The sequence below is a fragment of the Camelina sativa genome, chromosome 7 (genome assembly GCF_030686135.1).
Source record: "Camelina sativa cultivar CO46 ecotype springtype chromosome 7, ASM3068613v1".
In the NCBI taxonomy this organism is placed as follows: domain Eukaryota; kingdom Viridiplantae; phylum Streptophyta; class Magnoliopsida; order Brassicales; family Brassicaceae; genus Camelina; species Camelina sativa.
Window position 1 is genome coordinate 17,534,127 of NC_141886.1, and position 23,342 is coordinate 17,557,468.

The 23,342-nt window shown below is 39.6% G+C and overlaps 1 protein-coding gene and 1 pseudogene across 1 annotated transcript; one reads left to right on the forward strand and one right to left on the reverse strand.

Annotated features, from left to right (window-relative positions):
• Positions 1-526: 526 nt before the first annotated feature.
• LOC109125605 (uncharacterized) lies at positions 527-2,576 on the reverse strand (annotated as a pseudogene).
• Positions 2,577-21,017: 18,441 nt separating this feature from the next.
• Positions 21,018-23,021, forward strand: LOC109125445 (uncharacterized). Its single transcript, XM_087458485.1, has 3 exons — positions 21,018-21,913; positions 21,948-22,936; positions 22,969-23,021. The coding sequence occupies exons 1-3, from the start codon at positions 21,018-21,020 to the stop codon at positions 23,019-23,021; spliced, it is 1,938 nt and encodes a 645-aa protein (XP_087314611.1).
• Positions 23,022-23,342: the final 321 nt, after the last annotated feature.

Sequence of the window (23,342 nt, forward strand, 5' to 3'; positions counted from 1 at the left end):
TACACAAGCGAAAACTCCCATCCTTCTTCTTAATGAATAACACCGGCGTTCCATTAGAATTGACAGGAATATATTGTTGTCAAAAATAAAAATGTTCTTTGGATTTAATCCCTAAAACAGGTTTGTTTGGTGCAAAACAGTTGCTTTGTCAAGATTGCTACAGCAAGATTAGAATTTTCAACAAAATTCAGAGTTATAAATATTGTCCTATATATTTGCAGCTTAGTTTGTAAAACAGTGTTAAGATGGTTTCTGTTTGTTATATATGTGCACGCAGTTTTCATTAGATTCAAGACAAGAGAAATTCTCAACCTCTATTTCTTTCACTAAAATAACTAAACCATCTAGCAATACTTCCTATGTAAATATGTTTTCAGCTCTTGCTCTTGCTGCCAAAGAGAGAGAAAGAAAAAAATGATGTTCATAAATTTTAAATGGCACTGTTTCAACTCTTTCTGCCAATCCAACTTAAACAATTCTCATACGTATTACAGAGATGATTGTATTGTCAAATATCAATGATGGTTTAGAGAGAGGGATAAACTCTTCTAAACCTATATAACCAAATAAACATAAATTGGAACATATATATATATATATTTTTATGAGGATCCGTTAGGATGACAGGGAGCTTCCATCGAGAATGACACTGGCTGCATAATGGTTGAGAGTTGTGATTGTTAAGAACCACGGCAAGTTAATTTGTTTATGTTTCCTGTCACGATACTTGAAAAATCTCCTCCTATTACACACTGTGTATGCAAGGTGACTCCACAATCAGAGCATGTATAAAACCATTTATTTGTATATAACTCTTCCTCAAAAATGTCACACCAATATTTGTTGCTCGCCTTTTCGCCAAAATATAAAGTGAGAGGGTGTGCGTCGTTCTTATGCCGTGTCTTTTCTGGCAAATTAGCACAATACAAACACAAACAAAAGTCATAATTATCACAACACAATGTATAACCATCTACCTTGTTATTGCATCCTCCGCAAATGCCCACAATTATTTTAAATATAGGGGATGTATATGGCCATTATGGACGAACGACTCAGATAGAGAGCCACATCGTACATCTATACTCATCCTTCCTTGCGGTATGTACTTGAAGCCATCACAGAATAAGCCACAAATATTGCAGTAATCAATTTGGCGAACAGCTTTTAACGTGTATGGTATGACATCAAAGACCACTTTTTATTTAGAAAGAATAAGCATTCCTGACAAATGTAGATTGCGCCAAATCTAATTGGATGGATACATGCTTCACATCGTAAGTCCTGATCTTCATAAATGATTTCTCCTGTGTGGAGCTTTAAAAGATGTTTTTCATGACTAAAATGACATATCAAGTTATCACCTACCACCTTGTATGGTGCAATATCTTCAGTGACCTCAGGTGTCCCTTCATAGTCCTTACCATCCCATCCCATAAACGCACACATAGAATGAACTGCATAGTTAGGGCAAATAGAGCAAGAATAAGCTCCATTATACCGACTTATATATTGGCGGCAAACTCCACATTTTGAATAACCAGTGCCACAATGATGAGTGAAAGAAATGAGATGCTCATGACGATTGATGTTGATCACATGGGGTAAGCCAATACATTTTGAGTGGATAACAAAATCACACTGAACACAAATATAAAGCCATGTGTTGACTTCTTCCCCACAAACGTCACAAGTATATGAGTTTCTCTTTGAAATGCGAGTAAGTGGATGCTTGTGGGTCTTGGTATGCTCAATAACAAGGGGTGGTGGGTTTTTTGTACAACATACGCAGGTGGTGAAATCACAAATGTAACAATTATAAACCACGCTTTTTGGTTGTTCACATATAAGACAAGTGTTCTCGGCATCATCCGTAAGTATATCAGATGCAATGAGTTTGAGAGGGTGACTAGACTGACAAGGATGGTTCACCTCTTTCGTGAGATGGACACAATCCACATGAAAGTACATATAGCATCCAAGACAAGCATACGAAGGTCCACGAATAGTTTCCTTGCAAAATTGACAAGGGACTTTTTCTTATCGTATCTTCAAGAAGACAAGTGAATGTTCATGACACGTTGGATGTTCAATAGTAGGTGGTGATGGTTTCATCCCCCAACTCAAATCTACCTTGAATTGACATGTGGGACAACCATAATAGGGAGGCAATAGCCTTTGTCCACATAAATTACATGTATTCTCTCCCGAGTCGTTGGTGAGCAGAAGAGGATGCTGGGGGTGGGAACGATGGTTGATCTCCAATGGGGCCTCGCCACACTCCTTATGGAACCGAGCAAAACATTCAGGTTCATTGCAATAGTAGTTGCCGTACACGTAGTTATGTACATGGCAGCCGCTACAACCAGCACCATATCGGGACGAAAGAAAGACAGGAAGGTTGTGAATGGGTAGCTTTGTTGGTGTTGGATCCATCATCCATGTGAGTGTAAATGAATTAAAGCGGTTTAATTTGTTTGATGAGATATAAAAGTGGAACCCGAGAAACATCTTTATATAATAAGCCTTTTGTAAACCTATATCAATTAATATTCCTATTACATTAATCAAACGAGAATAACAAACAAATCAATCCCTCAATTATTTCTCAATAAAAACAAAGGATCAAGTTCTTCTAAAATAACAATGGGAATTAAATGTGTCACAACTATTGTGTTCTCACCTTTGTTGTTTTCCGGAGTTTCTTACCCAAGCAAAAATATAAAACTTCTATCTGTTTAAAATTCAGTACTTATTAATTATTGGATTATATAGGATGATATATATTCCTTTCACTTAGGTGATAATCACCTCTCCAATAAAAGAATACGAATCATATTACTTTTAGGTAGAGAGGAGAAAAAGTGTTTAACAATAAATCTCTTGCTTTGCTCTTTGCGGGCGCTACAAAGATATGCCAAATTAGGAGCTTATGCCAAGAAACATAAAGCTTCACTCGCAATGTGCATCGAACAACAAAAACTCTCTTCTAACACATATATTAATTGCCTATGAAGATTGATCATCTTAACGGATAACACCATCCGAAATCCACACCTACGCTTTGTTTGAGTGAAGATGGGATTTTATAACATGTTTAATACGTAGTCCTATTTAATTATAAATCATCACGTATTTATAATTATAAAATGAAATTGAAGTAAATAATAATGTAAGAATATTCATTTTTGTCATAAGAAAAAAAAATTAAGTAAATAATGAAATTGAGAAAACTAATTGTCAAGCTTACTAAAGTTCAAAATTTTTAAGTTTAATAAAATATAATATATTTTTTTTTGTCATGTGGCATAATTTGATATCATAATTTGTCAGATGTTGTGTCATGTTACGTACCAACTAATTTTGAAATATGTCTCCATCTCCCCTCGATAATTTGACATGTGTTTACAATTATTTTTACAACTAAATTTAAAAACCAAAATTTATATAATTGGATTAATAAATAAAAAAATTAACAAATTTACTTAATAACGAAAAAACTATTTTTTGTTGCTTTTTAAAAAAATTTCTTGTTAATAAAAAGAAAGATAATAATATACAAGTAGATTAATATTTTTAAATCAGATCGATAATCTGTCACATGTCATAATCATGTTACCAACATATTTTGACATGTTTCAAGATTTCCAATGGATAATTTGATATGTGTCACCATCAAATTAGTGACTAACTTTAAAACCCAATAGAAAAAAATAAACTAACTTAATTAATATTGACAAAAAAATTCACAAATTTTTATGTTTAAGAAAATAGAAATAAAAAAATATGAATATATCATGTAGATAAATATCTGTAAATAAATATCTATTTAATTAATTTCTTAATTTCATTAAAAAAAATTAGTCAAATATTATCGCAAAAAAACGTGATACATATCGTAATCATGTTATTGGCTAACGTTGAAACCAAGTTTTATATAATAGGATATATAAAATCATATATCTCAATATTATTATAAATTAAAGTTGGTTTCAAAGTTAGTTATTTGATATGAGTGTGTTGTCGGAGTACCACGGTCGAGTAGGTCAGGAATTTTTATACGAATCAGGAGGAGTTCTGAGGGTGAAGCGGATGTGGCATCGGTTTAGCCGGTAAGTGAGCCAGTATGGAGGTTGTCATTGGGACAGCAGGTTTTACTGAAGCTCGAGATGATCGGTTTGCGGATTTGCTGACAAGGCTATTAGTGAGGTTTGTTAACTTGTTGTCATGGATGGGATGATATTCCAGAGTAGGAATATGGGTGGACATGTATGACTTAGTGATGTCGTACTCGGATCACATGAGGTAGATTTGGTCGGGAAATACTTATTGAGTTAAAACTTGTTTGCTCTAAGGACATGTGGTCCTGAACAACTCTTGAGAAAATGATTAGTTCTCCTGAGAGGATGGTTGTTCCCCTAGATATCGATAACTCGAGGGACCGTAGCCCTGAGAGTGGTAGAGAAGATGGTGGTTCTCCTATGGAGATGAATAGTTCTCCAGAGGGGATGAATAGTTCCCCTAATATCGAGATCTTGAGGATTGCGATCTGAGAGTGAGACGGTAAGACTCGAAGACGGTGGTCTGAGAGTGAGATCGGTATACCTCGAAGGTGTTGACCCGAGAGTAGATGAGTTGGGAGCAAATATTGTCTAGGACGTGAGTATAAGTATAACGATTGGATGTAGACCTCGGAAGTTGTTGGTGCTTTAATCTCAAGACTTGTGTGTGGACCCGGTGGTCAGAGTTATTAAGTCAACTGTTTCGACGGTGGTAAGAAGCGGCTTATGGTTAGACGATGTCTCAGATTCGAGGACGAATCTATTGTTAGAGGGGGAGAATTGTAATGCTTGTGTCCCACAATAATAAAAGATTTGATTTTATGTCAGTGATGTTACTATATTTTACCATATTTAAGGCCTTGTTTAGTTCATGTTTTGCATCATATAGAAATGATTCCCTAGGTTTTATAACTATTTATGTCCAAATTTGCACTTAAGATGTTTAGAAGCATGCATTGCATACATTTGTGCATTTGGAGTATTATTAGGTGTTATGGATCTCTAAAAGGGTAAGGAAGGACTTGGTGTTATTTCTGGAGCTAAACAAGAGAATTGGAATTATCAGGAAGGGAAAAGAAGACACTCGGCCATACCACTCGAGCAGGCACACGGTCGAGTACATGGTCGGATTCATAACGAGCTTCTCAACGGTCCATTCTAATGAAGATCTTCTGTTGCGATTCAGCTTCGGCCTTCTTCATGAGAGTTGTCGGAAATTGAGTAACCTTTCCAATGCATGTGGTTTCAAGTCAGTCTAAGGTGTAGGTCAAGAGTTATCCTGATTTTACCGAACGGATATCATCCCAGACCGAAGACTCGAGCTATGTGACGGACCAACCACTCGACCATGCACTCGACCGAGCACATGGTCGAGCACTTGCAGCCGACTCTCTGTTTTGTCCTCTAGCTAACTAGGGCTTCTCTCTCTTTACTATATATGTACTGGCACTTGTGGCCGAAAAGTCAGACCCTGTAGACACCTCATAACCTAGTTTTTTCTATTTTTAGCTACTTTTACTTTATTGCATCATCTCTTATCTTTCTCTAGATTTTCATAGATTTGTAACCTTCACAATTTTGAATCTGTTGAGTATTTGCTTTCACGTCTTTGTATTAAATTGTTCATCTTTATCTCATCTTTCTAATCATGGTAGTTTCATTAATTTCTAGGTTTGTGTTCTTCTTGATGATTTTTAGATCTCATTAGTGGCTTAGGATCTCAGGGATGGATTAGGCTGGATAAAAATTATGGGTATCTACACTGATCAAGCTTGATTGTTTAAATATCTCTTCTAGATTATATATGCTCTATGCTATTCTTAAACTGAGAGGGTAAGGATAGATCTTAAGTTTCTTAGCATCACACCAATGTCTAAGTTGTTAGATAAGGCTAATGCTAGAGATTATCATGAAGCATGCTAAGAGATTAGATGTTTAAAGTGATTTTTGACATTGATGATCTGGTTGTTTAATGCCTGCTTTTATATATAATAGCTAGTGAGAACTAGGTCTAAGAGTATCTAAGCTTGATTATTATTGTCATGAGAATGGATTAACAAGTATTAGAAGATTATTGTCTAGAGATAGCTCATTGTTGATTGAGGTTTATTGATCAATTTAGATAACCATAGCTTGAGTCCAGCCCATGAATTCATCCCTAGGACCTTCTTTGTTTATTGATTTCTCTGTTTGAATACTGTTATTCGCTTGCTGTTTGATTTACTTGTGTTTTGCTCTGTTTTGATTGTTGTCCTGTCTCTGTTCTTCATCCGGAAGTCCACTCGACCACGCACTCGACCGAGTGCTACTCGAGCGCCAGTTTACTTCCTTGTTTATGTTATGTTTCTTTTTAGTTTGCTCATAGTTGCATTTGTTAGTAGTTTTCTATTGCTTAGCACAGTTTATTGCACTTGTTCTACAGTTTAATTATGCATTAGTACTGTCTTAAGTTGCTTTAATTTTCTGCATTTACATTTTTGTCATTAGGTTGTTAGAAACAAATCAACTTGATATTTGGCTTAACTTGAATGCATTTATCACATCTTGACTGCTTACATATGACACGCTTTATGGATTGATATCCTTAATGCTACAACATCATAAGGGTATTGAAACACCTTACATACATTCTGATCATCCATACTTATGTTTGTTTGTTTGATTGCATCATTCATTCATTCATAAGTAGATACTTGAAAAAGTTCTTGTTTCAATTGGCGTCGTTGCCATTAGGGTGTTTATATGTTCCAGTCGAGATTTCATTGTTTCAAGATTAAGCTATGTTACGTTTTACTCTATTACTCACCTATTTGTTGTTCTGGTGTTCTGTTTTGATTCTCAGGTACCACTCGACTAGGCACTCGGCCGAGTACCTCAAAGCAAACGGCCGAGTGCTTGTTCGAGCACCTGTTCAGAGTCTCAAAAAAACAGAAGAAGGGGTGGAAATGGAACTACACCAGGATCAGATTGAACCTCAAAGGAGAAGGAAGATTGGTGATAGTGATGCTCCCACTACTCATACTCAGAGGTGTAACATCAGTGTTCCGGGATTAGAGTTTGGGATGTGTTGAGTAAACCAAAGAGGTAGATTTTAATTGATTTAGGTTTAATTAAATCCTGGTTTAATCTAATTAAACCAAAAAAATCCCTAATTTCTCTCATGAAGTCACGCCTCCTCTCTTCTTTTGTGCTTTTGTCGACATTGTCATCATAGAGAGGGAGAGAACGAGAGATAACTCTTGGTTATTGGGTGTAAAGGAGAAATAGAAGGAGATTAAGCTTTTTCCTTAGAGTAAAGAGAGAAACAGAACTGTCAGGGTATGGGAGAAGGAAGATCCGATTATTCAAAACATTTCGAAAGGTATTGATTTTTGGTAGGGTTGTAGTCAAGAGATTTTCGTACACTCTCCTTTTAACAGAAGTGAATTTGGATTAATATTCTAGGAGTTATTTGCAGTTTAGTGGAGCATTTCGTCTTAGTCGCGGATTGAGACCAGCGGGTGTTTCGGGATCGATTTCGGTTTCACCTGATATCCGATCGTTCTGAAATTTTGTGGGAAGCTTGTGGACGTGTCGACCTTGCTTTTGCACCGAAGGGATTAGAAAGTTAACGATTCATTTTGATTTCGTGGTTTCACTTGTGAGGTTGTTCTTTTCTGATTTTTCTGGCAGTTTGTTTTCAATGTTTGTTTATTGGTGTGATTGGTTGTAGGAGCGAGTTTGGTTGTTCTTAAATATTGGAGAGCCTCTCATTTGGTTGTTATTATTTTCGTGAATCACTTGTTAAGGTGAGTGCGTGACCATGAGCTTATCTAAGTGATTGGGTTGTATGACTTGTTTTGTGTGATGATGTGTAGGTGTGGTGAAAGTGTTATTGGTTGTTCTGTTTAAATGGTTGGTTTGTTATATTTTATTTGTGGTTGTACTCTTGATTTGCTTGTGTGTATAGCTCGTAGATGGGTGGATCGCCTCACTGAGTATTTCTGGTAATACTCACGCATCTCATTGTGTTTGTGGTGCAGGTAGAGGCAAAGTGTGACCGTGGGATCATGGCAATGAAGAGGAGGATGTTCTAGTGGCTCGTTTGGTTGTTGTCTGGCTTTTGTTAGGTTGCTAGAGTTGCGTCAGTAGAAACATTGTTAGGTTGCTGGTTTTATGTTTCTTGTTGGTTGAGTATTAGATATTGTTTATGTTATAACTATTGATGTATTATTGGATATTTATTATTGGTTATTTGATATTATGATTTCCGTTGTTTGGTGTGTTTGTGGTTAGGTGGCTAGTAGGTATGGGAGCACTAGTTGTAGTGAATTTATTATTATTATTATTTCTTATTAAAAAAAAAATGGGTCGGGTTGTTTCAGTTTGGTATCAGAGCCCTTACGGTTCTAGGTTGGGTTCACTAGGTTTCTGTTGTTGATGTTGGGATTTCATGTCTTGATTGATTATGTGAGTTAGTCAATTGTGTGTGGCATGGAGTCCTAGAACATCCTCTTCGAGCCTTCAATGAGATTCCACGGTGAGTTATCGTTATGTTTCTTTGTGTGGTTTTGTTTTGTTCTATGCTTGTTAGCCTCTATTCTTGGAAGATCAGTGGTTAAAGGTGGTTGAGTTGCTGGTCGTAGACGTGGGTGTTGTCGTGGCCGTGGTCGGGCGAGTTCCCGAGGCGAGCGAGTGTGTAGTCCAGAGTTCCATGAGGAGGTATGTCATAGGGTCGCAAGCGTACCAGGAGGGACCAGAGAGGGTTTCAGCCGGTGAGCGTGCCGGATGTGTTGGGAAACCAGGTGTGGGGTTGCAGCGGGTGAAGCCCAGGGTCGAGATGATCGCTTGGCAGATCTGTTGACGTGCTGTTAGAGCGGTTACCGTGAGGGGTACCAGTGCAGGCTCCAGTTGTACCGCAAATGGCGGGGTGCAGCCTAGGGCTGCGGATGTTGAGGATTTTTCCATCTTATGTTAGGAGGATGGAGGATTATAGCCTTTAAGGATTGTTGCTCCTGAGGGGATGGTGGTTTTTCCCATAACACCGATAGCTCGAGGGGCTGTGGGCTATGAGAGTGGCAGAGGGAATGATGTTCTCCTGAGGGGATGATTAGTCCTTTGATACCGAGAGCTTGAGGATTATGGTCCAAGAGTGAGACGGTATAACTCAAAGACGGAGGTCTGAGAGTGAGATCAGTATTGCTCGAAAGTTGCGACCTAAGGGTGGGAGAGTTGGGAGCAAGCAATGCCTAGGACGTGAGTATAAACATAACAACTAAATGTAGACCTCGAGAGAGTTCTGATGGTTTAATCTCGGGTTTTGGATGTGTTGCCCAGTGGGTGAGGGTTTTATGACTGGAGCGGTCATGAATGTGTGGTTGTTGCACCAGGATTGTGCGGTCGGTGGTGCTGGAGTCCCGGGAAAGGGAGTTGCAGCAGGTATGAGCCGGGAAAGGCATGTTTGCCAGATACATAAGTTCACGAGAAGCCTTCATGGCAGGATAAACTAATCGGTGCGACGATGTTGGATGAAGTTCATTGGAGATGGACAGGGTTACTAGATTCAAGTTTCTGGTAAGCTTTATCGGAGGGATTAAGTCAAGTGATTTGAGTTAGCGACCTGCAAAGCATTTGATGCGGTGAATCAGAATATGCGAACGTATGGTACTTGTTTATTTTATTACGCTCGTATTGATGATTTGTTTATTTTCAGATGGTGGTGAGTTGATGTCAGCATACTTCATTATTAGTCTAGTAGAGCTGAGGAAGTAAATAGAGGATTCTTTCGTCTTGTCACTTCACCGTGGGGGGCGTCGGTGGTGTTCGTCAAGTAGAAGGACGAGGTATGGGTTTATGAGTTTGTGGTGTTGCCGTTTGGGTTGACTAACGCACCAGCAGCGTTTATGAGATTGATGAACAGCGTGTTTCACGAGTTTTTGGATATATCTGTCATCATTTTCATCGACGTCATCCTGGTTTATTCTAAGAGTCCCGAAGAGCATGCAGTGCATTTGAGGGCAGTTCTGGAGAAGCTGCGGGAGCAGAAGTTGTTTGCTAAATTGAGCAAGTGCAGTTTTTGGCAGCGTGAGATGGGTTTTCTGGGTCATATTGTGTCTGCAGATGGGGTTTCTGTAGATCCGGAGAAGATTCAGGCTATCAGGGATTCGCCTAGACCGTAGAGTGCCACAATGATCAGGATTTTCCTTGGTCTGGCAGGTTACTACAGGAGGTTTGTGCAGGGGTTTGCGAGCAGAGCACGTCTGTTGACTAAGTTGACAGGGAAGGATGTTCCTTTTGTTTGGTCACAGAAGTGTGAGGAAGGCTTTGCAAGCCTCAAGGAAATGTTGACTACTACTCTAGTGTTGGCTTTGCCTGAGCAGGAAGAACCCTATGTGGTTTATACAGATGCATCCAGAGTTGGTCTGGGGTATGTGTTGATGCTGCATGGGAAGGTGATTGCCTATGCTTCGCGGCAGTTGCGGAAGCATGAGAACAACTATCCTATTCTTGACTTGGAGATGGGTGCTGTAGTTTTTGCCCTGAAGATTTGGAGATCTTATCTTTATGGTGCAAAGGTGCAGGTGTTTACATATTCACTCAGACCGAGCTGAATTTAAGGCAGAGGCGGTGGATGGAGCTGGTGGCGGATTATGATTTGGAGATAGTCTATCATCCTGGGAAGGCTAACTTGGTTGCAGATGCTCTGAGTCGGAAGAGGTTAGCTTCGGCTCAGGAGCAGGAGATGGAGTCTCTGGTAGGAGAGATTAGTGCTTTGAGTTTGTGCGCTATTTCTCAGGAGCCGTTGGGTTTGGAGGCGGTTGATAGAGCAGATCTTCTGAGTAGGGTGCGGATGGCACAAGAGAAGGATTTAGGGCTGGTGAATGCCTCAAAGGAAGTTGGTTCTGAGTATCATGTTTCGGCTAATGGTACTATTTTGGTGCATGGGCGGGTTTATGTGCCCAAAGATGAGGAGTTGAGACATGAGATTCTGAGAGAGGCTCATGCGAGCATGTTCTCTATTCATCCAGGAGCGACTAAGATGTACCGTGACCTCAAGAGGTACTATCACTGGGTCGGGATGAAGAAGGATGTGACTAGTTGGGTCGCGAGGTGCGATGTGTGTCAACTATTGAAGGCTGAGCATCAGGTTCCAGGTGGATTGCTGAAGAGTTTTCCCATTCCAGAGTGAAAGTGGGATATGATTACTATGGACTCCGTGGTTGGTTTACCAGTGTTCAGGACGTTTGATGCTATTTGGGTCATTGTGTACCGGCTGACTAAGTCGGCACATTTTCTGGCCATTGAGAAGACTGATGGAGCAGCGGTCTTGGCTAAGAAGTATGTGAAGGAGATAGTCAGATTGCATGGGGTGCCAGCTAGCATTGTGTCTGATAGGGATTCTAAGTTCACCTCGGTGTTCTGGGTTCAGTAATGCGTCACTGCTCAGCACACTGTACAGAGGAGTTCTGCCCAAGATAAGGATGTTGTTAGACACAACATCAAATGGAAACTTCCTCAACAAGCATGTAGATGTAGGCTGGGAACTAGTGGAGAATTTGGCTCAATCTGATGGGAACTACAATGAGGACTATGGTAGAACAGTAAGGTTTGTTGATTCTGCACCAGATGAGAAGTATAAGAAGGACTTAAAGATTGTTAATGACAAGTTAGACAAGATTCTGCTTAGTCAACAGAAGAACATACACTTTCTTGGTGAGGAAGATACAACAATTCAAGATGGGGAGAATGAAGTAGCTGAGCTGTGTTATGTGCAGAACCAAGGAGGTTTCAAGCCCTACAACCAATTCAAGTCAAACAATCTGTCTTATAGGAGTACCAATGTGGCAAACCCACAAGACCAAGTCTATCCACCACAACAAGCACAGCAGCAGCACAATTATGTGCCTAAACAACAAAACCAAGGTTACCAGGGTCAAATGTGTCCCCCACCAGGGTTTCAGACCACCCAAGCCCAGGAACCTGACTTAAGAACATTGATGCAACAGCTGTTGCTTAACCAAGCCACTGGTCAGATGGAAACCACAAAGAAGTTTGCTGAGATCAACCAGGATAGATTCCACCTATAATGACCTGAATATCAAGTTTGAGAGCCTTAACTCAAAGGTTAAATTCATGGAGAGCAGTATGGCTTCAACTTCAGCCCCTAAGCCTAATCAACTACCTGGCAAAGCTATTCAAAACCCAAGAGACTATACAACCAAGCCTGTCTTTGTTACTGAGGAGTATGTCACTGGAGACAGTGAAGATCAAGATGGGGAGGATATTCAATAAGTTTCAGCTCAGAATGAAGGAGGATCAAGCAGAGAAGAAAATCGACAGTGTGCTCGACCAAGCACACGATCGAGCACTCGATCGAGTGCGTGATCGAGTCACTGATCGAGTGGCCCCCTCTGAGTCTGACTAGCCCACAAAGTACATTCCTCCAGCATATAAACCACCTTTGCCATTCCCAGGACGTTTCAAGGAACAAATGATTAGGAAGCTCAAAGAAAAGATTGAGAAGCAGGAATTAATGGCCATTCAACATGAAGTAACTGTTGAAGAGAAGAAAGAGGACAGAGGACCAGCTTTGGATCAGTATGAGCCATATCCACTCTATAAAGGCATGTTGCTTAACATATCAAAGTATAAGGCTAAGAATCAAGCCAAGAAGGATTTGGAAGACATTGGAACTGTTGTGATTCCAACCAAGCTTGAAGATCCAGACTCATTCAACCTACCATGCTCACTGAACTATATGCACTTAAACAAGTGTTTGTGTGACCTTGGAGCCTCTGTTAGTGTCATGCCCTTCTCAATAGCAGAGAAGCTAGGATATGAAGAGTTCAAGCCAAGTAACCTCTACATAAGTCTTGCTGATGGGTCTAGGAAAGATGTGGTTGGCAAGCTGGAGAACTTTCCAGTCAAGATAGGTAAGGCCAGGATACCAACTGATTTCATCATCATAGAGGTAGAATAGGAGCTTGATGATCCTATTATTCTTGGAAGACCATTTTTGGCCACTGCTGGAGCTGTAATTGATGTTAAAAAAGGGTATGATCAACCTGGACATTACTGATGGGTTGACTATGAGGTTTAATATCAAGAATGCAATATACCAACCCACCATTAGAGGTCAACCCTTTGGTATAGAAGATAAATCTGATGTTGAGTCTTTTACGGAAGACATGGACTCCAAGGTCAAGGTTTCAAACAATGAGGTAGCTGTTCAAAACCTCAAGACTTCAGTTCAAGAGTTGACTGATCTGGTGAAGGATCTCCAAGTGCAACTCAACAAGAAGTTTGTTAAGAATGCAAGGCCAAGGCTCAAGATAAAGAATAAGCAAGATTCAGGTGTTATAACTGTTTTGACCAAGGACAAGGTTCATGGTGATCAAATTGAACCAGGGGGGACCTCATCACCTCTCTGGTTTTCAAACCAAGCCTGAAAAGGCACCAAAAGTCAAGCTTAGTGACTATAAACAAGCTCAGTAGGGAGGAAGTCCCTAAGGTATCTTTGTATATAAGTTTAATTTCCTTGTGTTTTTGATGTTTTTCTTTTATGTTTGTGTTGGGCAGACTTTTACATGGGTTTACAAGTGGAATTAAGAGGTTTGGGACTTGTGGAAAAGGCTTTGAAATGCCACTCGACCAAGCCCATTAAGGAGCACACGATCAAGTGTTGATCGAGCCCAAGCCCACTCGATTAACCCCTTTGCTTGCTCGATCGATTTGGTGGGAGCAGAAGTTTGAATTTCGAATTTGGACAAGCACTCAACCAAGTGGGGTCGAGTGGTGGGGTCGAGCATGTGCCAAAGTGAGTCAAAAATTCCAATTTCGAATTTGAATGGTATGCACGCTCCACCCTTGTCTCTTTGTCCCCTCCATCTCTTTATAAGCACATGAACTCGAGCATAAGCTCTTCACACTCTCCCATTTGCATAAACACTTCAAATTCTTTCTAGAAATCTCTCTTAGAAGCTTAAAGCTCAGTTCTTTCTATTTTTGGGTTACTAACCTATTAACTTTGAGCTTTGAGTTTATTTCTTCCAAGTTTCTTTTGAAATGGCTTCCAAGAGGGGTGAAACACAAGAACGAGCTGCTGCTTGCCGAGAAGCTGCTAGGCTTGTAGCTGCCAGCTTCCCTGAGTTCCAAAAGGTGCCATATGTTCCAAGAGAAACCGGAGAAAGCACTCGACCAGCCACTCGACCAGCCACACGGTCGAGTGGTCGGTCGAGTGGCTCGTCGAGTAGGAGAACACGACAGAATCAACCTGAGGAAGAAGATTGGGTCATGACTAAGAGTAAGGGCGAGTTGGTGTTTGATTTTTCTGAGCATAGGAGAAACATTTCAAGAGGAAAGAAGCCAGCCGAGGAGCCACCGCAAGCTGAGGAGCCACAACAAGAAGAGAGTAATGAGGAGGAGGTAGAAGAAGAAGATTCTGGAAAGCTGACCACAACCCAGCTCTATGATGCCTTCATGAGCATGAAGTTCCAAGGAACAAGATATCCACATAAGGAGAACATGGTGGAACTTGGTATAGCTGATGATGTGGAGTTTCTTTTTGACAAGTGCAATATAACCAAGTTCATGGGGATGCACATGGAGGGTTACAAAGAGATGAGCTGTGAATTCTTAGCAACCATCCAAATGCAATACCATGAAGACCAAATGGATCAAGAAGAAGAGCTAGGCTACATCACCTTCTCCATCAAGGGCAGGAATTATGAGCTCTCTATTGTGAAGATTGCTGAGCTTTTTGGGTTTGATATGGGAATTGATGCCAACATTGTCATCCCAAAAGAAGAACTTCAATATGTTTGGCAAACTATTGGAGAAGATAAGCCATATTCCTCCTCCAGCACCAAGAGTTCAAAAATCAGAAGCCCAGTCCTAAGGTACTTCCACAAGGCCTTGGCAAATACTCTTTTTGCTAGGAAGGAGACTGTTAATGTCAATGAGGGATAGCTCAAGCTGATAGATATAGCACTATATAACATCATCACAACAACAAAAGATGGAACCATCATTCTTGGGAATAGTGTGTCAACAAACCTTGCCATGTTTTTGGTTTACCAATTAACATGCTATAGAAGCTATACAAGAGGGGCTCAACTGGAGTCCTAACCATTGGAGGCATCATCACTCTAATCCTTGTGGCTGCTAATGTTCCATTGAGAGGTGAGAAGACCAAGCCAAGGTGGATTGACATCCCATACCTCACCTCTACTCTCATTCTAGCCAAGGAGAAGCATCATGGGAGATACTTGTTCAACTTGGATCACCCAACAGTGGGGAAGTCTCAGTTTGTTCTACCAACCCCAGAAGCAACAACTATAAGTGAAGGGCTTACAATTGATTTCTTGCCAGCAGCTGGGCTATTATTTGATGGAACAGCCCCTTATGCTGAAGAGCAAGCTGAAGATGTTGACATGGCAGTTGGAGAGGAGCAGTTCTATTTTGAAGACTATGAACCTCAGCCAAGAGACAGAAGAGGAGTGAGAGAGACAGCCAAGAGGGTGACACTTCTCCAAAAATGGAACAAGTGGCATGGGAAGACTGTTGAAAAGCTGAAGAAGAAGGGTGTGAAGATGTCTAAGTCCATCAAGGGAATGAAGAAAGAGATTGCTGAGCTTAAGAGTGGAAACTCATCCCCAGCACCAACTGAACATTTGAGGAGGAGTAGCTCAACCAGGGTATTGTCTAGGGCTGAAAACCCCTTGGAACCTTCAAGAGCTTCGTCATTTGAGCCATTACAGAGGAGAAGAGGTCCAATTCGCGCAGAACAGCAGGTTCCGAGGCACTCGACCAGGGCACTCGAACCAACACTCGGCCAAGCACTTCCCCAAGCCTCAGTATGGTTTCCCAGCTCATCAAGGTTATCCACCTTACCCCTATGGCCAAGTTTACCCTCCCTTACCACCTTAGTACTTCATAGACCCTGCTTTCATGCACTAAGGCTTCTATGGACAGCAAGGACAGCCAATCCACCCACCACAACCCACTCGACCAGGCAACTCAAGCAGGCACTCGACCGAGTGCATGTCCGGAGCTATAGTTGAGTTGCCCCCTTCTCCATCAACAAGCCAAATTCAAGCCTGAGGTTCCAACTACACATATGACAGCATGAGTGAGGCTGTTGATGACTTTTTCCACAACCAATGAGGTACCACCATCACCTTATCCATTGTTTATACCATTTAATTGCATGTTTTATATATTCTAGCTCTTAAATTCTCTTTCAAATTTTTATTACACAAGGGACTTTGTAATTTAAGTTTGGGGGAGGGTTTAAAACAAGCATTTTAACATTGTTTTCTATTTTCTTATTTCAAATTTTTAGCATAATCATATTAGTACTTGCATTTCATCTATGGCATAGAAAAACCCTAAAAATTTGAAAATTTTTCACAAAAATCTTTTTTAAAAAAACAGAGTGTTCATGTAGTTTGCATTGCATATTAGGATCTTGTTAGCATGTTTCATATATGATTGTTTCATAATCTGCATTAGGGACCAATGATGAGTTTAGCCTTGTTAACTTGTTTAAATTCACTAAACTAGGATTAATGCCCAAGTTAATAGTACTTTGATGTTAGTTGAGTAGTTAGAAACATAAGATTGAACCAAGTCTAGAATTCCTATATTGCATTCTGGCCTAAACTGAGGCATGTTGTGATTTGAAGTCATTTCCTATTTATAAGAACCGAATATTGACTTTGAATTATCAGTTTGTGCATTGTTTTAAACTCATGGATACTTTATACATATTTGGATCATCTTTCCCTTTTTTTACCACTCTTGTTGATCCAAGTAGCTGATTTCATCATTGAATCAGTTTCAGCTACCCTTAACCAACCTTTCTTTCAAGCCATGTTTATGCTTGAGTGTGTGAGGCCTATTTTGGGATTGAGCTTGGTAGAAAGTGTTAGGTTTGAACTGACAAGAATAAAGCCTTGTGTAGTTCTAGTTTGCATTTTTCAAACTAGATAGGACTAGGTTTTAAATTATGGGTTTGGGACTTGGTGTGTTTGAAAAATAAAAGAAAAGGGGGAAAAGAAAAAGAAAAGGGTAAAGTCCTTAGGAGGTGAATTGGAGTGCAACCATTTGCATTTGCAGTCTTTCTTGTGTTAACAGGTGAATTGGACTAAAAAGGCATGGAAATCGCATTTGGGATGAGAGGAGTGCAACCATTGAAGCAGATGGGAGTTGAATCAAGGGAATGACCAGCAAAGCATGAAGCACTCGACCATCACCACTAATGCACTCGACCGTTCGCATCTGAAGCACTCGACCGTGTGCGACTCATGGACTCGACCGTGTGATATTCAGCAACTCAATCGTCTGGAAGCAAGGGAATGGACCACTCGACCGCTTATGGTCGAGTACATCGAGCCGATTTTCTATTTTGTCATCTAGCTAAATCAGGGCTTCCTTCCCTCACTATATATACTATTTGTACCCCATGGCCGCCAACAACACTCTCTTTTAGGAAAAAACAAATCAGCAGCCACAAAAACCTTAGTTCTTACCCCTTAAGGGTTTTTAGCTTTTATTTACTGGTTTTCTCAGATTTCAATACTTTGTAAGTCTCATAACTTTCTGGGTATTGAGAATATGAGTTTGCTTCTTTATATTAAGTTGTTATTTATCATTTCATCTATCTTATCATGCTAGTTTTATCATTTTCTGGGTTTATGTTCTTCATCATCATGTTTTGTTCATCTGAGTAGTGAGTTAGGATTTTGGAGATGGATTAGGCTGGTTTAGGGCTGTGGCAGTCTAGAATGGTCAACCTTGATTGTTTAAATATCTCCTCTGGGTTGGGTGTGCTCTAAGCTGTTCTTATATCTGAGAGGGTAAGAACAGATCTTAAGCTTCCTAGCATCACACTAATGTCTAGATTGTTAGATAAAGCCAACACTGGAGATTATCATGCTTGTCCCAAGAGATTGGTTGCACAAGGTGATTTTTGACAAGTAATGGTCTGGTTCTTAATGCATGTTCAGTATGGTTTCACCAATGAGAGTTGGGTTAGGATGTTACTGTAACTTGATCACTTCTGTCATGAGAGTGGATTAGTGAGTCATTAAGATCATTGTCTAGAGATAGCTCATGTTTGATTGAGGTTTGTTGACCAGTTTAGATAGCCACAGCTTGAACACCAGGCCATGAATCCATCTCTGCAAGCCTACTTTGTTATCTGATTGTTTATTACTGCATCTTATCTTGTTCCATTGCATTATGTTCTGTTTAAGTTTGTCAAGACTGCATCTTTTATTCGTACTGTTCAACTCTACCAAACCACTCGACCAGACACACGGTCGAGTGCTTGATCGAGCACCTTCGGGTTCCTTTATTTACTTCTTGTTTTATTTCTGTTTCATTTAGTTTAATTTTTGCATCTTTATAGTTTTGTTTAGTTCTTGCTCCTGCTTAATTTACATTCAGCACTATTTTACTTTCTGCATTTACATTTCTGTAATTAGGATTGTTAGTATCAAAATCATTCTCATATTTGGCTTGACTTGAGTCTTTGTTTACATCTTGATTGCATGCATCACACACTTTATGGATTGACATCCATTATGCTACAACTACATACATCCATTATGCTACAACTACATAAGTGAATTGAAACACCCTGCATCACATTCTAATCATCTCTGCTTATGTCCATATTTGCATACATTCATTGCATAAGTTAAGCTAGAGAGATCTCTGGAAAACAAAGTGTTCCAAGAAGCAAGATATATTCTTTTATAGGAGAGTTGATTAGCACCTAATTAAGTGAAAGGAATATATCATTAGATCTAATCCAATAATTCAGAGCAACTATTAAACTAATTAATTACCTAGAAACTACGTACTAATTAACAACAATAATAAATAAGACGTTATAAAATTCATTGACATAAGAAATTTAATTCGTAAAAAAAAAAAATCTATGATTTAAAGCACAAGTTTTAGTTTTTTGTTTAGGTTTTTTTTTGCTAAATTGTAAATATTTCATTGAAAATGAAAAAAGTTTAGGTTACAATTTAAAGAATTGAAACCTATACATATGGTTTCATGGCAAAAAAGGTTAAAAAACATGAAAGCATAACACGGTAATTAAACCAAGTTTTTGGTCCATCTACTCAACCAAGAAGCTTTGGAAACAAGATGAAGCGATGACGTTTATGTTGTCCTTCCCGAATGAGTTGCAAAAGGAGAAGGGCTGATGCAGATTGTAAGCCACCTCGATACGACTAATAACTAGCTATAGAAACCTTTCGCGCCCGGAACCAAGCCGTCAACGGTAAAATTCCAAAACATCGATCACAAACTCTTCCTGCATTATGTGAGATTGTTTCTTCGTTTCAATCCATGAGCTATCTTAGGACGGAACCTCACACGCCATAATGCAAAAGTTGCAAGCTCCCTCTAACCAAGTTCATCCTCGAATTCAGCAGCTCAGAGCAAAATAAAACCCTTCAATACTACACCAGAAGCCAATAGCCCTACTAGCTTCTCTAGAGCACAAACAAGACGCAAGGAAGAGGCGAGTACGCAAAGCAAAGCCATCTTCAAACATTGGCAAAAACAATAGGAAGCCACAACATAAACATGCCTTGAACCAAACCAAGTAAATTGGTATACCTACGGAGTTCTCAAAAGGAGAGAAAAGCAAGCTATCACCGATAACTAATTCCTCTACTTATCAAACACCACGACAGCTACAAAAAGGAGCAAAAGACCAACTAATTCAAAGATGAAGCTTAACCAGAAAGGAGAAAGCAAGCTCCTAATAATCCTGCTACTGTCCTCAAGCAGAAGATGCCAACAGAGACATCATTCTCCTAAATCAAGACTCACGAAAGTGATGAGGTAAAACGCAACCAAATAGTAGCCATGCTCTGAAAACCTATGTGAACGAGGACTAGAAATGCGAGGCTGAGGCATCAGAGGCTCAAAAGAGTCGATGAACAACACCAACCAAGGCATCAAATCATCCACAAAGCCAAAGAAAGCCTCCCGAATCAAACTCCAACACACGAAATCGACACGAAAGGAATGTACAGAAGCTTCAAGCGTGTGGCAGTAAGCTATCCTCAAAGCAAACAAACCGACACATAGAAACCCTTACCTCCGGCAGACACGAGCCGAAACGCGGCGGTTAGACCAAGATAGATCTTGGAAAAAATGATTCCGAGCAAAGAGTACACGCTACACCACGACATAGCCAAGGGTAGCACACTCGACCGCCATAAACACCAGGAAGAAGGCGACCTGAAAACAGATCTACAAACATAGTTTGCTCTGCCGATTGAGATGCGAGACGCAAGGACCGGAAATCAGAGCCTCCACCTTGATCCACCGCCGTCTACAAGCAGTGGAGGCAAAGACATGAGATTTTAGCCACCGAAAACGACCGTCGCGCACGGCGGACCTTCGACACTCGCCACGAGAAACAAAGCCGAATCAATTCACCGGCGTCTTCAAGTGCAGGGGTGGATTCGGACCAAGTATCCTAGAGCCCTCTCACGGTGTCGGTCGTAACCGGACACCGGAGAGGCAAGATGCGGCAGATTAGGGTTGTCGCAGGAAATTGCTTCGAGAGAGAAAACTTGGGTGCGCATGGGGTCACGCGCTTGCCTCTTGACAAACCTATCTCTTGTTTGGGTTAGAAACTTAAAAACTTCGCTGAATAATTTTGCGCTAATTATGACACGCCATTGCCTACTGTCGTGCTATATTAGAAGAGAATTTATTCTTTGTTTGTTTTGAATGATAAGGATTTAAACTGTCTGTTATTCTTTTATGATTAATTAATATTTAATTGATATAGGTGATGGTCCCTTGTGCAAATAAATCTTAGCAAATACTAGTTAGTATTATAATTGGTTCATAAATTACTTATATAAAGATGTTTTTCAGGTTCCACTTTTATATCTCAATCAAACATACGTCTTTGATAATTTAATCACTTTCTACATGGATCCAACACCGTTAAAGCTACCCATTCACGACCATCCTCTTATTTCGATGGTTCGTTTTCTTGGTAGAGGTCGATGTAAAGGCTGCCATGTATATGGTTACATGTATGGCGGCTACTTTTGTAATGAGCTTATGTGTAGTTCTACATTTCATAAGGAATGGGCCGAGGCCCCATTGGAGATCAACCATTGTTCCCACCCCCAACATCCTCTCTTGCTCACCAACGACATGATAGATAGTCCATGTAATTTGTGTGGACACAAGCTAATTGCTCCCTTCTATAGTTGCCCCACATGTGAATTTAAGGTGGATTTGACTTGTGGGATGAAACCATCACCGCCTACTATCGAGCGTCCAATGTGTCATGAACATCCACTCGTCTTCTTAAAGATACGAGAGGATGAGGCAAAAGTTTCATGTGAATTATGCAAGAAATCTATTGAAGGACCTTCGTATGCTTGTCTTGGATGCTATGTGTACTTCCACGTGAATTGTGTCCATCTCTCGACAGAGGTACATCATCCTTGTCACTCTAGTCACCCTCTCAAACTCATTGCATCTTACACACTTACGGATGATGCCGAGAAGTCTTGTCTAATATGTGAACAACCAAAAGGAGTGGTTTATCATTGTTCTACTTGTAATTTTACTACATGCGTTAGCTGTACCAAAAATCCACCACCCCTTGTTATTGAACATACCAAGACCCACGAGCATCCGCTTACTCGCTTTTCTAAGAGATTTTCATATACTTGTGATGTCTGCGGGGGAAAAGGCTGGACAAGGCTTTATATTTGTGTTCAATGTGATTTTTTTATCCACGCAGAATGTATCGGCTTTCCTCACATCATCAACATCAATCGTCATGATCATCGCCTATCATTTACTCAATCGTCATGATCATCGCCTATCATTTACTCATCATAGTGGCGCTAGTTATTCAAATTGCGGTGTCTGCCACCAATATATAAGTCAGTATAAGAGAGCTTATTCTTGTTCTGTTTGCCCTAACTATGCAGTTCATTTTTCATGTGCGTTTAGCGGTTGGGATGGTATAGAATATGAAGGGAAACCTGAGATCATAGAAGATATTGCACCATACAAGGTGGTGGGTGATAACTTGATATGTCATTTTAGTCATGACAAACATCCTTTAAAGATTCACACGGGAGATATAATTCATGATGAGCACAAACGATGTGCAGCATGTATCAATCCACTTGGATTTGGCTCCATCTATGTTTGTGAGGAATGTTGTTTCTTTCTCCATGGAAAGTGTGCCAATCTCCCTATAAAGAAAATTTTTGTATTTGACTTCTTAAAATACACGTTAAAAGCTGTTCGAGGAGTTAGTTACTGCAACTTTTGTAAAACATTATCTGGTGGTTTCAAGTACATAGCGCAAGGAAGGGGGGATATAAATGTACATTGTGGTTCCTTATCTGAGCCTTTCGTCTATAATGGCCATATACATCCCCTATATTTAAAACTAGTTCAAGGCTTTTGCGGAGGATGCAATATCAAAGTAGAAGGTTATGCCATGTGTTGTGATAATTATGACTTTTGTTTGTGTTTGTATTGTGCTAGTTTGCCAGAAATGATATGGCAAAAGAATGATGAACACCCGCTCACTTTATGTTCTGGCGTAAAGGAAAGCAGCAAATATTGGTGTGACCATTGTGAGGGAGAAATAAATCCAAATGTATGGTTTTATACATGCTTTGATTGTGGAGTAACCATACACGCTCATTGTATACTAGGAGATTTCTCACGACTCATGCCAGGACACATAATCTACTTTATGGGAATAATACTTGAGGTGGTTCTAAATAATCACAACACTCGACTATTATGCAGCCAGTGTCACTCTAGATGCAAGGCCTCCGTTATTCTAAAAGATTGTCAAAAATACAACGAATATATATATATATATATATATATATATATATATATATTTGTTCCGGTTCGTGTTTATGGAGCCTTTTGCGTGTAAAAGACTAAAAGTTTGAATTATTTAAGTGTGATGAATGTTTCTATCTTGTTTCCAAGAATGTAATGTTATTATATAAAGTTTGATTTCAAAATTTTATGATTGTGATATGTGTCATGTCTTTAACCATAAAATTTGAACTCTTTTTAAAAATAAAATTCGGAAACTAATTAAATAGAAATATATTTACAGATTATTAATCTACATGATATATTTATATTTTTAGTTATTATTTTCTAATCAAAAATATAAACTAACAAAAAATATAAAAATTTGTGATTATCTTTGCCTTATTTAGTTAGTTTTTATTTTTATTTTTGAATCTTATTTGG

Excerpts from the sequence above, each read along its gene's own strand:
- LOC109125445 (XM_087458485.1), top strand. The coding sequence starts at position 21,018 with ATGGATCCAACACCGTTAAAGCTACCCATTCACGACCATCCTCTTATT. Across the intron at positions 21,914-21,947 it reads CGCCTATCATTTACTCAATC|TGGCGCTAGTTATTCAAATT; the intron begins GTCATGATCATC and ends TACTCATCATAG. Across the intron at positions 22,937-22,968 it reads AGATTGTCAAAAATACAACG|TATATATTTGTTCCGGTTCG; the intron begins AATATATATATA and ends TATATATATATA.